The sequence below is a fragment of the Terrapene carolina genome, unplaced genomic scaffold (genome assembly GCF_002925995.2).
Source record: "Terrapene carolina triunguis isolate 2854851 unplaced genomic scaffold, T_m_triunguis-2.0 Scaffold139, whole genome shotgun sequence".
In the NCBI taxonomy this organism is placed as follows: domain Eukaryota; kingdom Metazoa; phylum Chordata; order Testudines; family Emydidae; genus Terrapene; species Terrapene triunguis.
The window spans coordinates 72,435-85,413 of record NW_020664490.1 but is presented as its reverse complement, the minus strand read 5'-3'; the positions used below and the strand labels follow the sequence as shown (position 1 = coordinate 85,413).

Genomic DNA, 12,979 nt, shown 5'->3' with positions numbered 1-12,979 from the left:
GGAGTAAAATTCATAGGAAAAAAATGGGTTCACACAATATAAGAATCACTGCCCTGGAGCATTTGTAATCTCAGTTAAGGAAAACCAGACCAGACAGCAACACAGTGCTTTCATTATGACTACAGGGCTGTGGGAGTGAGGGGGAAGAAGTTGAGGGTGCAGATAGTGTTCTCATACATCCTCCTACTTGAGAGTAAAGGCCCGGGCAGGGACACATGCATCCTGGATATAAATGCATCACTGCATAGATGGTGTTGACAAGAGGACTTTGGCTTCCTTGACCATGGGATGCTGTTTTGGGAAGAGATGGGTCAAATAAAACATACCCATAAGTATGACTAAATCCTTCTTTAGTTATGAGAAACTCTTAATCCTAATATGGCCTCAATGCCTTTTATTTCTCCAGATACTATTATTCTTGGATATCAATCTGCCCAGAATAGCATAGTCAGACCTTCTCATGCCCACATCAGTTATTCATTTTCATCTCCAAATAAAGCAAAGGGACTCAGTGGTAGGAAAAGGCCAGCAATAATACTGGTTAACCTACTAAGGTTGCTTTCCCCCCCCACTTTTGAGGAGGAAGCTAGTGAAGAAAAGGACTGGTTTACAGCGACCCTGCCAAACTCCCACTACACAACAGCAATTGCCTTACAGCAATTCCCACTGCCCAAATGCAGCATGGCTCTATACAAAGCCCCTGCTTTATAACAGAAGATAGGCATATACTGGAGAGGCTTGGAAAGCTTTCACTGTGTAGTGAGCTAAGATTAAGGGGGGAAAAAAACTCACATTTTTTCTGTATGATTGATTTTAATGTCATTAACTCTACATATATTAACAGAAGACAAATGTTCATCTGATTCACATCCTTATCACCACATTTTTATACCAAGTACAAAATTTTCCACAAGAGGTGTTGAACAGCCTACAACAGATCAGATGGTAGAGCACTGCAAATATGCCAAAAGTGAACAGATATGATTTAAGAGTTTGTCCATTTTTTAGTCACATTCAAGTGATTCAAATGATCCACAACATATCTATGTTCAGGAAACTTAGATATCGCCTGGCTTTTCACGGCCTCCCATTTTGCAAGTCTCCGCTCTGCATTATGTTTATATTCCTGCTCTAGTGTCATATATGGTCGACTCAGCCAATATTCATTCTCAGCTTCAACTTCCAGCCTTTGAATCATTGAACGCTTCATTGAAAGAGTAACCACTCTTGGTCTTCTGTATTTTCCAATCCATTGTTTCCCAGGAATTCTTTTTCGGAGGAGTACTGTGGTCAGAAACATTACCTTAAAGTAAATAAGATTATATATATAGTTTTAAAATTTATTATGAATAATTAAAGTAAGCTTAGAAATAACGAGTGTTTCTGTACAATTAAAAACACTTGCTCAGAACACTTTTAAGCATTAGAGCAGCCTTTACTGTGCTGCAGCACGCCTTGAGGTCCGGGGCTCTTCCACCAGCCAGCGGCTGCAGGAGAGAAGGGGCAGAGGAGCCCACTCATTGCTGGCAGAGGAGGGGAGACAGGGAGATTGAACTCTGATTGATTGCTCTGCCCCTGAAGTAGGCAGGGCAGTGAGACAAACAGCCAGTCAGATGGCAGCTTTCCCCCACTTCTTGTTCTAACATTTAATTTTTCAAAAAATTCCACTGCACACCTGTTCGTGCCTGATGACACACTGGTTGGGATTTGGGAAACACTGCATTAGAGTAAAGTGTTACAAAGCTGAACGTTTACAAAATTAGTACCCTGAAATAACCACCATTCAGACAGCTTCTACAGTGATGGATGCATCAGAGTTTCACAGATTTTTTTTAAGGCCAAAATGGACCATTAGATATTCTAATCTGATCTCCTGTACAACACAGGCTACTGAATTTCACCCAGTTATCCCTGCATCCAGGCCAATAACTTCTGTTTGACTAAAGCATATTTTCTAGAAAGGCATCCAGTCTTAATGTGACGACAGACAGATAATCCACCACTTTCTGTGGTAGAGCCAATGGATAATCCCTCTCCCTGTAAATGATATGCCTTATTTCTAATGGATATTTGTCCAGCATTACCTTCCACTCTTTGGTTCTTGTAAAAGAACCTTTTAGTACCTGGTATTTTCTCCCTGTAAAGGTACTTACACACCTCAATCAGCTCACCGCCTGATTTTTAATGAATTAATTTTTTTAATCTAGCTAAACATTAAGTCTCTAACTGTAAGGCACTTTCCCCCACCGTTTAATCATTTTTGGCACTACATCCTCTCCAAGAACTTGCGGACTATGGCGGCCCCAGAACTAGATTCCAGTATCTGTCTCACCAATGCATATAAAGGGGCATTTACACGTTCAAAGCTTGCAGCAGCCCGTTTTGCCACAGCATTACACTAGGCTCTCGTCTTGGCCCCCTTAAATCCAGAGTCACCGCCTTCTAGCACGCAGGCGGCCCCAGGCTGGATACGCGTTCCCAGAGGTGTAGCTTTGCACCCCGCGGCACCGAATCGCACCGCTTGCATGGGCGCAGGTTACGCTCCCCATCGCGCTGTGACTAGCACCCCGCCCCCACAGAGCCCCTGGAGCCTCGCTTTCCCCGGAGCAGGGGAAGCCGGGTCTCAGGAGGCCCGGCCGGGGGGCGCGCTAGAACCGCCGGGGGTCAGAGCTCCCCGCGCAGGCTGCCCCGCGGGAGGGCCCAGGCCGGGCCACGCGAGCTAGGGAGTGACAGGCCCGGGGGTGAGGGGCTGTCCGCGCCTGGAGCCCTTTACCCTAAGGCGAGGTCCGGCCTCACCGACCGCAGGTCACCGGCTTCGTTCCGGTCACTTCCGCGTGGGCCGGGGACAAGACGGCAGCGGCCTACACCAGGCGCTAAACAGGGTCAACGCCGCTCGAGCGAGACATATGCCACGGACGCTCGATTCTATCGCGAGACTAGGAGCGCCGCCGCGGGAGGGGCGGGGCCTCGCAGCGCCCAATGGCGTTCGTCCTGCTCAGGCATTCAAACAAAGTTCGAGGCGCGCGGCGGCGGCGGCGGGTCTTTTTGTTTCCATTCCATCAGCAAGGGGCGGACCCGGGCGAGCTAACCTAGAGCGGCTGCGGGTAACGGCTCGGCCGCGCGCTGTCGGGTGGGGCCGGGGAGCCTCCTCTCTGCCCCGTGCCGAGCTAAGCAGGGAGACAGTCCGAGAGGGGAGGGCTGGTGCCCGCGGGGTCGTTAGCTGAGCCCTCGCTCCCCCACCCGGGGGGTGTGTGTGATTGCATTAGGTGAGTCCCGCCCGTCCCCCCCTACACACACACACACACACACACACACACACACACACACGTGCGGAGCGGGGGGACTATTGTGTTAGCTGAGCTCCCCCACAGACCTAGGCCGGGGGAGGGGGTATCGCAGTAACCGAGCCCCTCTGCAGGGCTCTGAAACTGCTTTAATTTGCACCATACCTTGGTGCGCCCCCGACATCTCAAATACTATGTGCCATCCGGTCAGGGAGTGTCCCTAGCTAACAACGGCCTCCGGACGGCAAAGGGGCCTGGCTGAAACCTCGGGATTCACCGTGATTGCAGAGATACAAATCCCAGGAAATGGCTGCTTTTCCCGCTGTGGGAGCTCCCAGGCCCCTCTCCTGCAACTGATGTGTGAAATGCCACATGCACATTGCTCCTCTCTGGGTGCATTTATTGCGGGGGCCTTAATTGGCTTCAGTACTTATGGACTCTCAGTAAAATAAATGCCTCAGGAAGTATAAAATGTGTGATTATGACAATCTCTTTAAATCTAGACAGTCTGTCAGAAAGAAACACTGTGGAGCTGCCATTAGTACTGTGTGTCTTGTAACTTGAAAAACACATGAAATGTGTCATAAATGACATCCTCCTCTGTGTCGCTTTTCCTTCTGAGCCTATGCATAACCTGCCTCAGGTGGCACGTGACTAGGATCCATCACTGAATTTGGTCCACTGGTTGACTCGTTGGTTTCCCCAGGCTGGGTACTGACAGGGAGTGCGAGCCATGCCCCCTCTGTGCTGCTGAACTGCTGTTAATGGCTTGACTTTAACTCGTTTAATTTACATTTAAACTAAATTCTTGCTAATTCTCATCTGGCCTATTGTTGAACATGAGCTGAAGTCCCCTTGGCTTCCCTCTGAATGAAATGTAGGGCCAGGACAATACAAAACATTTAAAGTAGCTCTCACAGAAAATGAAAAAAAATGGTATTAGTGAGAAGGGGGTAAAATGGCAGAGGATTCTGATGGGGGAGGTTTGGTTGGAAGTGGGGACTTTATGGGGGCATTCTGCCCTCTTGAAGTTTGTCTTGCTCCTCCGCACCTTCCAAGCAGGGCCCCTGTTAAATTGTGGGTAAATTCCACAGCTGTTCCCCTTACTGGGAGGAGGCTTGAATTGCAGCCAGCTAGTTCTTTAGCAGAAGAGCAAGGTGGTGTTCCTTAACTTTATAGCCAGGCTTTATTTGCTGACCACCCTTCCCTTCCCCCTGCCCAATTCCCCTGGGGAGATAGGAGGAAATGCCCTATGTGTCTCTGGCCTCCCAGCCCTGTTGTGGCAAGTCTGCAGCTTCTACAGTGGATTTCTGTGTGGGAGCACTTTGCTGTCAGAGTTCTCTGCAGCTGCAGCTTTTGCAGCTGCTCTGAGCCATCCCTGTATGCATCTTTTTGTGTGAGAGGATCACTGGCAGCATGACATGGAACTTCGTAAGTTCACCTCAGTAGCTCAAGGTGTGCAGTTTGGTACTGTCAGTGTATTTGGTATGGGTCACCACTGAGAATACCAAACCGAGGACACACCCCTAACTGGTGGTTTATTCTATAATAAGATTTCACCAAGCCAGTTAACAACAGTGACTTCTGTACCACCACACTAGTTATCAAGAAGCCAAAACAGAGTTTCCTTAGGCATTCCAGCCCCTGACTTACACCCAGACAACTGGATTTTTGTTATGAATGATTATTAAAACTAGAAATCATATATAAAGTTCTTCCAATCCCAAAGGACCAGCCACCTTCCCAGCTCAGTATGTGCTTTCAGGATCTTACCAAATACCACACTGCAGCCAATTCCTTTAGTTAACTAAAAACTAAAGATTTATTAATAGAAAAGAAGAGGGTTATTAAATGGTTAAAGGAATCATATAGAATTGATTTCAGAGTCTGTAGGTCAGGATAATAGCAGTGATGGTGATTCTGCTAGTGTGCAGTAAATCTCCCTGGATCACCTAAAAAGATTGGGGATCATCAGTGTTTTTCCAAAGCTTCCTTGTTAGAAATCACAATCTAGAGAAGTGGAGCAAGAAAGAAGACAAAGCAGTGATGTCAGTCTCCTATTTTATACCCTCAGCCCATGTGCCTAGAAAGTTACTGGCAAAAAGATGGAGTCTTAGATCACATGTCCTTCATGCCTCACTGAGTCATGTGGCAACCATTGTCTGGTGCTTTCTGAAACGTATCCAGGAGAGGCTCACTGGGCGAGCTGAGTCTCTTCAATGGCCCATCAACACAGGGATGGCTAGTATGGATGTAAATTTGCCCTGTGGGTGTCACCCAAGAGAAAAACATACTTGATATACAAACACATAGCCCAGCGGTTCTCAAACTGTTGGTCGGGACCCTAAAGTGGGTCATGGCTTAGACTTGCTGAAGCCCAACCCTGAGGGCTTCAGCCCTAGGTAGTGGGGCTCAGGTTACAGGCCCCCTGTGTGGGGCTGAAGCCCTTGGACTTCAACTCCTCCCCATCCCCCCACCCAGAGTGGTGGGGCTCAGGCTTCCCGCCCCCTGGGGCAGTGGGACTCGGATGGGCTCAGGCTTCTGGCCCCCCTCCTGGGGTTGTATAATACAGGCAGTCCTCGGACTTATTACACAATTGGTTCTTGAAAATTGCGTCGTAACTTGGAACCGCAGTACGCTCCATTGTGGGACCAAGCATCATAAAGTCAAAACCAATTGTAAGTCAAATCAGGGTGTGAACTCAGAAACATTGTAAGTGCCATTCATCGTAAGTCGAATGTCGTAAAGTCGAGGACTGCCTGTATTCATAACTTCAGATACAATGATGATACCTGGATTTAAACAGAATAATCATACTAAATATAGTATAACTTTTCCATTGATATATGATATACTTTGTACAGGATTTATTGCAATTTGTAACAGTGTATTAGTGTAACTAGTTATATTCCTTTTTATACAGCATCACAGGTACAAGCTAAGGCTAGGCATAGCAGGAAGCCAGCCAGTTTGGTGCCACATGAGAGTACAGCATCCATCTGCCCAGTCTCCGTGTGCAAATATACTGCTCAGTAAAATTTTATGCCAGCGTGGTTGTTGATGTTATTCACCATTATGAATATGGCCAGGAGAGTGCATTTTGTTTCATGGGCGTATGCTGGAGCACTGCACTGCATGCAGCGACTGTTTATTTGAAACTGAAACACTTTTTAGTTTTTTAGCATCCCATTTCCAACAAGCTCACAGTTTGGTACCCCCTGTCTTAGTGGATATATGGAGTTCTATACAGTTGCATCTTTCAGAGATGACCTTAAGCCACTTATATACAGTGTAGTTTGTAGCCATGTCAGTCAGTCCCAGGATATTAGAGAAACAAGGTGGGTGAGGTAATATCTTTTATCGGATCAAATTCTGTTGGGGAGCGAGACAAGCTTTCAAGCTATACAGAGCTCTTCTTCAGGACCTGAAGCTTGTCTCTCCCCCCAACAGAAGTTGGTCTGATAAAAGATATTGCCTCACCCACCTTGTCTCTTGAAATGACTTATGGCACTTTGTAAGAATATGGTTTTCCTGCGGTATTCATGAGTAAAATTTCCCCTCATACCCCACTGCTGTGCTTCATGCTGTAGTCTATAGATCTCTTATGCAAGAGATGGCCTATGTAAATGTCAACTATTAAGTTGCTGATAGGTGTTTGCCTTGTCTTCTCTAGTGATTTTCTTCATCATGGAGGTGACAGGAAATTTCTTCAGCAAACTGCGTGCTTTAGCTGTCACTTTGGAGAAAGAGGCTGAGCAACTTGAACAAGCATTAAATAGAGAAGATACACGTAAGTGTGTGAGAGGCTGCACCTCAAATCTGGTACTTTAATGAAAGCTGTTAGTTCTTCTTCGAGTGCTTGTTCACGTCCATTACACATTAGGTGTACGCGCGCCGCGTGCACAAACGTCGGAAACTTTTTCCCTCAGCGGCTCCCGTCGGGCCCGCAGGGTCTCCCCTCCCGCCAGAGCGGCGCCCCGCCCTAGCGTATATATATCCCTGCTGGCCCGACCCTCCCTCAGTTCCTTCTTACCGCCCGTGGGGACGTTGGAACAACTCTATCTCTCATCAGAGAGAGTGTCCCTTAGCTAGCAATTAGTGATAGTTATCAGTTCGTTGTAGTTAGGTATTAAGTGTTAAGTAGTAGTAGTTATCAGTTCCTCACAAAGACCTAAAACTTCTTTGTGATAAGTGTTTGGCCAACCCCGGCACCGGCCCTGGGCGGCGGGGCATGCCGCACGCCCAAGGCTTCAAGGCTTGTGCCACGTGCCGCAGGCCTATGCCATTGAGCGACCCGCACGACTCGTGTCTCCGTTGCCTGGGGGAAGCTCACCAAAAGGAGCGCTGTAAAATCTGTAAGGCTTTCAAACCCAGGACTAAGAAAGAGAGAGACTTTCGCCTTAAACAGCTCCTCATGGAGGCTGCGTTACAGCCCTCCTCTTCCGCGGCACCGTCGACCTCGGTGCGGAGTGCCCCGGCATCGGTTCGCGACCCGACGCCGGCGGGGCAGCCTAAGCCTACGGTGCCGCCTCGGCGAGAACACACCCGGCACCGTTCTTCTTCGCCGGCCAAGTCGAAGGGCCAGCCCAAGGCCCGGGGACGTTCCCCGCACAAGAAGGTAGCACCAGCGAAGACCGCAAGTGCTGCCAAGGCCGTTACGGCCCCGACACAGATCCCGGTGCCAGTGGCTCCGGCGCCGAAAGGCCCGTCGAGCCCCGGGATAAGCGCGTCGAGTGAGGAGGAAGGGCTGGAGGAACTGTTGGAACAGCCCTCCACCCCGGACACATTTGAGGCAGCAAAGGACCTCATTGAATTGTCCGCTGAAAGCACCCTCCGCGCTAAGGACGTTCCGCCGCGACTGCCGTCCAAGGGCAAGCCGGCGATGATGCACCCATCACGGTCGCCATCTCGGCACCGGACACGGCGCCGGTCCCGGTCGAGCTCTGCCTTGGTGGACTCCCGGCATCCCGCCGCGCAGCGGGCCGCACAACAGTCAGGCCCCGACGCGAGCGAGGCACCGTCCCAGCAGCCCGGCTCGAGCAGGCACCGGGACGCTTCGGTCCCAAGATTCCCGAGACCATCCTCCCGCAGCCGTTCCCGGTCCCGGGGTCAACGGTACCGGTCCAGGTCTGCACGGTGCTACTCACTGTCCCGTTCTCAAAGGCACCGCTCTCCGACTCCGGACCGGCACCGCTCCACGGCACCGCCGTGGCCCTCTAGATCGCCGTCCCTAGCGTCGGAAGAGGACTCGGGCCTCCCGAGCAGATATAGCCGCAGAGCGCACGCCGCTAGAGAGCACGAAGCCTCTTGGCAACCACATTGGAGCCATCCTGGACAGTGGCCGTTCTGGACCCCGTGGGCCTACAACCAACAAGGCCCTCCGTCCAGAACCTCGAGATCGGGCCCCTCAGGACACCGGTCCCGCTCCCCACGGTGCCGCCCTACCCCCCGTGCGGAGGCCACGGTCTCCAGGCCGTCAGACAGGGAGAGGGCGGACTCGGCACCGAGCACGGCACCGTCCCAGACCCAGGACAGGGGACGCACCCCAGAGGGCCATCCCGCCGATGAGGAGTTGCAGGAGGACGAGGACACACAGAAGGCCATGACCTCCTCCTCCTCACCGGACGAAGCTGTGGCGGGCACAACAGTGTCCGGCCCTCCCCCGATTGACCATCGGGCACACCAGGACCTGCTCCGCCGGGTAGCCCTCAATTTGGGGTTGCAGGCAGAGGAGATGGTTGAGCAGGAGGACCCGATGGTGGACATTCTCAGCCCGGAGGGTCCCTCCAGGATCGCGCTTCCGCTTATAAAGACGGTACAGTCAAATTATAAGACTGTATGGCAGACGCCAGCCTCCTCTGCGCCGACTGCAAAGGGCGTAGAGAGAAAGTACTTCGCCCCATCCAAGGGGTTTGACTTCCTGTTCTCCCATCCGACCCCATGTTCGCTGGTCGTTTCGGCGGTCAACGAAAGGGAGCGGCATGGCCAGCAGGCTCCAGCCCCCAAGGCCAAGGAAGCGAAACGGTTGGACTTGTTCGGCAGAAAGGTCTACTCGTCTGGAGGCCTCCAGCTGCGGATCGCGAACCAGCAAGCGATCCTCAATATGCACAATTTTAACTCCTGGGCATCAGTGTCTAAGTTTAAGGACGCCTTGCCTCAGGGATCGCAACCCGAGTTTGCTGCCATAGTAGACGAGGGAAAGGCGGTAGCCAAAACCTCCTTACAGGCCTCACTCGACTCTGCTGACGCGGCCGCTAGGACTATCGCGTCAGGCGTGGTAATGAGACGCTCAGCATGGCTGCAGGCTTCTGGCCTTCCCCCTGAGGTGCAAAACACCCTCCAGGACCTTCCATTTGAGGGTTCAGAGTTGTTTTCGGAGCAAACGGATGCCAGACTCCATGGCCTCAAGGACTCGCGGGCTACCCTCAAGTCTTTGGGGATGCACACCCCTGTGACGCAGAGGAAGCCGTTCAAGCCCCAACCTCCACAGAGGCAGTACCATCCTCGCCCTCGGCAGGAACCATACCGTAGACGGGGCAGGGACAATAGGCGTAGGCGCAACAATACGCCTAACCAAGGCCAAAACCAGGGCCAAAACAAGCCGCAGCCGGGAAACAAACAAGGATTTTGAAGCTGCGATCGAGGACAGCGTACCCATCTCTTTTCCAGATCCCCCCCTGTGTTTCAGGGACCGCCTGTCCCATTTTTTCCGTGCTTGGTCTCATATAACATCGGACCGCTGGGTCCTGCGCACGGTGGAGACAGGTTACGCCCTTCAGTTCTCCTTGCCCCCTCCCTCCCACCCACCACCCCCGTCCCTCTTCAGAGACCCCTCTCACGAGCAACTCCTCATGCAGGAGGTACAGACCCTCCTCGCTGTGGGGGCGGTGGAGGAGGTTCCTCCGGACCCCAGAGGAAAAGGGTTCTATTCCAGATACTTCCTCATTCCCAAAGCGAAAGGGGGCCTCCGTCCTATCCTGGACCTTCGCAAGCTAAACAAATACTTGCAAAAACCACGTTTCCGTATGGTCTCCCTTGGTACCATCATTCCTTCCCTGGATCCGGGGGATTGGTACGCTGCCCTCGATATGAAAGACGCCTACTTTCACATCGCCATTCGCCCGGCCCACCGGCGATTCCTGCGCTTCACTGTCCAGCAGCGCTATTTCCAATTTACGGTTTTGCCCTTCGGCCTGGCAACAGCCCCACGTGTCTTCACGAAATGCATGTCTGTGGTAGCAGCCTTTCTTCGAAAAAGACGGATGCGCGTCTACCCGTACTTGGACGATTGGCTCCTGGCGGGCCGGTCGGAATCAGAGGTTCGCACCCATGTGTCACTGGCGCTACAAGTATTCCACGAACTCGGTCTGCTAGTCAATGTACCCAAGTCATCGCTAGTCCCCACACAGAGGCTGGACTTCATAGGGGCAGTCCTGGACTCGGTGGCGGCACGGGCGAGTCTTCCCGTATCGCGGTTCCTGGCTATCCAGGAGGCAGTGACCTCTATCCAACAATTCCCCACGACCACAGCCAGATGTTGCTTACAACTCTTGGGGCACATGGCGGCCTGCACACACGTAGTCGGACACGCCCGCCTCAGACTCTGGCCGCTGCAGCTGTGGCTGGCCCAGGTATATCGCCCCAACAGAGACCCATTAGACATGGTCGTCACGATCCCAGCTCGGGTATCGAGCGTCCTCTGTTGGTGGCTCAATCAACAGCAGGTTTGCGCGGGGGTCCCGTTCGCCGCCCCGCAACCCGTTCTGACGTTAGTTACAGACGCGTCGGACCTGGGTTGGGGGGCGCACCTAGGGGACCTGCGCACTCAGGGCTTGTGGTCCAGGGAAGAACAGTTGCTTCACATCAACCTGAAGGAGCTGAGGGCGGTTCGCCTCGCCTGCCAGACCTTTCACGCTACCATAAGAGGACACAGCGTGTCGGTTCTGACGGACAACACTACCGCCATGTTCTACATAAACAAGCAGGGCGGGTCCCGGTCCTCTCCCCTCTGTCGCGAGGCACTCCTCCTCTGGGACTTCTGCATAGCCCATTCAGTACACCTTCGGGCTGCATATCTCCCCGGGGTCCAAAACGGGTTGGCGGACCGTCTCAGCCGGTCCTATCTCAGGCACGAGTGGATGTTGAGACAGGACGTCCTACGTTCAATCTTCCTGAGGTGGGGGTTTCCCCAGGTGGATCTGTTTGCCACCAAAGACAACAGCCAGTGCCCTCAGTTTTGCTCATTCCAGAACCGCAGTCCGGGCTCAATGGCGGACACCTTTGCAATCCCGTGGGGCGGGAGCCTGAGATATGCCTTCCCCCCATTCCCGCTCATCCACAGGGTCCTCCTCAAGACCCGCAGGGACAGGGCGTCGGTCATCCTTATTGCTCCAGCGTGGCCACGTCAACACTGGTTCACGCCTCTGTTGGAACTGTCCGTGACCCCTCCGATAACCTCCCCCTTTACCCCGACCTCATCACACAAGACCGAGGTCATCTACGTCACCCGAACCTGCCGTCGCTGCATCTCATGGCATGGTTTCTCTCTGGCTAAATGATATGGAGCACAGGTGCTCTCAGGAGGTCCAGCAAATCCTCCTTGGTAGTAGGAAGCCTTCCACAAGGGCAACCTACCTTGCCAAGTGGAAACGCTTCTCCCTATGGTGTGGGCCTCACCACATCCAGCCCTTGAAGGCCTCGATACCACTGATTCTGGACTACTTGCTGCACCTCAAGCATCAAGGCCTCGCCCCCGCTTCAATTAGGGTGCATCTGGCCGCCATATCGGCGTTCCACCCTGGGGAATCGGGGAGTTCGGTGTTCTCCAATCCCACTGTAGTCCGATTCCTCAAGGGGCTGGAGAGGATGTTCCCCTACTCACGCCCACCAATACCTCCGTGGAACCTCAATCTGGTCCTCACTAAGCTCATGGGACCACCCTTTGAACCCCTAGCCTCTTGCTCCCTCCTGCACCTTTCATGGAAGGTAGCGTTTCTTGTGGCCATCACATCGGCTAGGAGGGTGTCGGAGTTGAGGGCCCTCACCTCGGAGCCTCCTTATACAGTCTTTTATAAGGATAAGGTGCAGCTAAGGCCTCACCCTAAATTCCTCCCGAAAGTGGTCACGCATTTTCACATGGGGCAGGACATTTGTTTACCGGTGTTCTTCCCCAAGCCCCATACAGACCCAAGCCATCGCAGCCTGCATACCCTGGATGTTCGTCGGGCCTTGGCTTTTTATCTGGACCGCACCAGGCCTTTCCGCAAATCGACTCAGCTGTTTGTTGCCGTTGCGGAACGGATGAGGGGCCAGCCAATTTCAACGCAACGCCTGTCGGCATGGATTGTGCTTTGCATACGTACGTGCTACGAGCTTGCCAACATACCAGCCCCACAGATCACGGCTCACTCTACTAGGGCCCAAGCGTCCTCGGCGGCCTTCTTGGCACAGGTCCCGCTCCAGGAGATCTGCAGGGCAGCCACCTGGTCGTCAGTGCATACCTTCACAGCCCACTACGCGATCCATCATTGTTGTCCCACAAACTTACACAGGATCGTTTTAGGGGTCAAGACAAAGATGCCACATTTATTATTAAACTGTAACTATTAGCAAATACCTTAATGCTTATACACATACACTTACACACACACACACACACACACCAAAATGTTCTGCAGCTGCTGGATAGTTACCAG

At 52.5% G+C, this 12,979-nt stretch overlaps 2 protein-coding genes across 4 annotated transcripts in view; one reads left to right on the top strand and one right to left on the bottom strand.

The window, feature by feature from the left end:
* Window positions 1-779: 779 nt before the first annotated feature.
* Window positions 780-2,815, bottom strand: LOC112118533 (ribosomal protein 63, mitochondrial). 2 transcript variants are annotated; one of them, XM_024216903.3, is made up of 2 exons: window positions 2,811-2,815; window positions 780-1,303 (listed from the first exon to the last, which is right to left on the bottom strand). In XM_024216903.3, the coding sequence occupies exon 2, from the start codon at window positions 1,298-1,300 to the stop codon at window positions 986-988; it is 315 nt and encodes a 104-aa protein (XP_024072671.1). In that variant the 5' UTR covers window positions 1,301-1,303; window positions 2,811-2,815; the 3' UTR covers window positions 780-985. The 2 variants fall into 2 exon arrangements, with proteins under 2 accessions (XP_024072671.1, XP_024072666.1); XM_024216898.3 differs by having other exon boundaries at window positions 781-1,303; window positions 2,774-2,813.
* A 261-nt stretch (window positions 2,816-3,076) lies between these two features.
* The window catches only part of LOC113404985 (spindle and kinetochore-associated protein 3-like), a 34,574-nt gene continuing 24,671 nt past the window's right edge, over window positions 3,077-12,979 (top strand). For both annotated transcript variants that reach the window (XM_026653510.2, XM_026653512.2), the window contains exons 1-2: window positions 3,077-3,266; window positions 6,958-7,074. In XM_026653510.2, the coding sequence (XP_026509295.1) occupies window positions 6,972-7,074 (103 nt within the window). In that variant the 5' untranslated portion in view covers window positions 3,077-3,266; window positions 6,958-6,971. The remainder of the gene's footprint in view (window positions 3,267-6,957; window positions 7,075-12,979) is intronic.

Excerpts from the sequence above, each read along its gene's own strand:
- LOC112118533 (XM_024216903.3), bottom strand. The coding sequence starts at position 1,300 with ATGTTTCTGACCACAGTACTCCTCCGAAAAAGAATTCCTGGGAAACAA.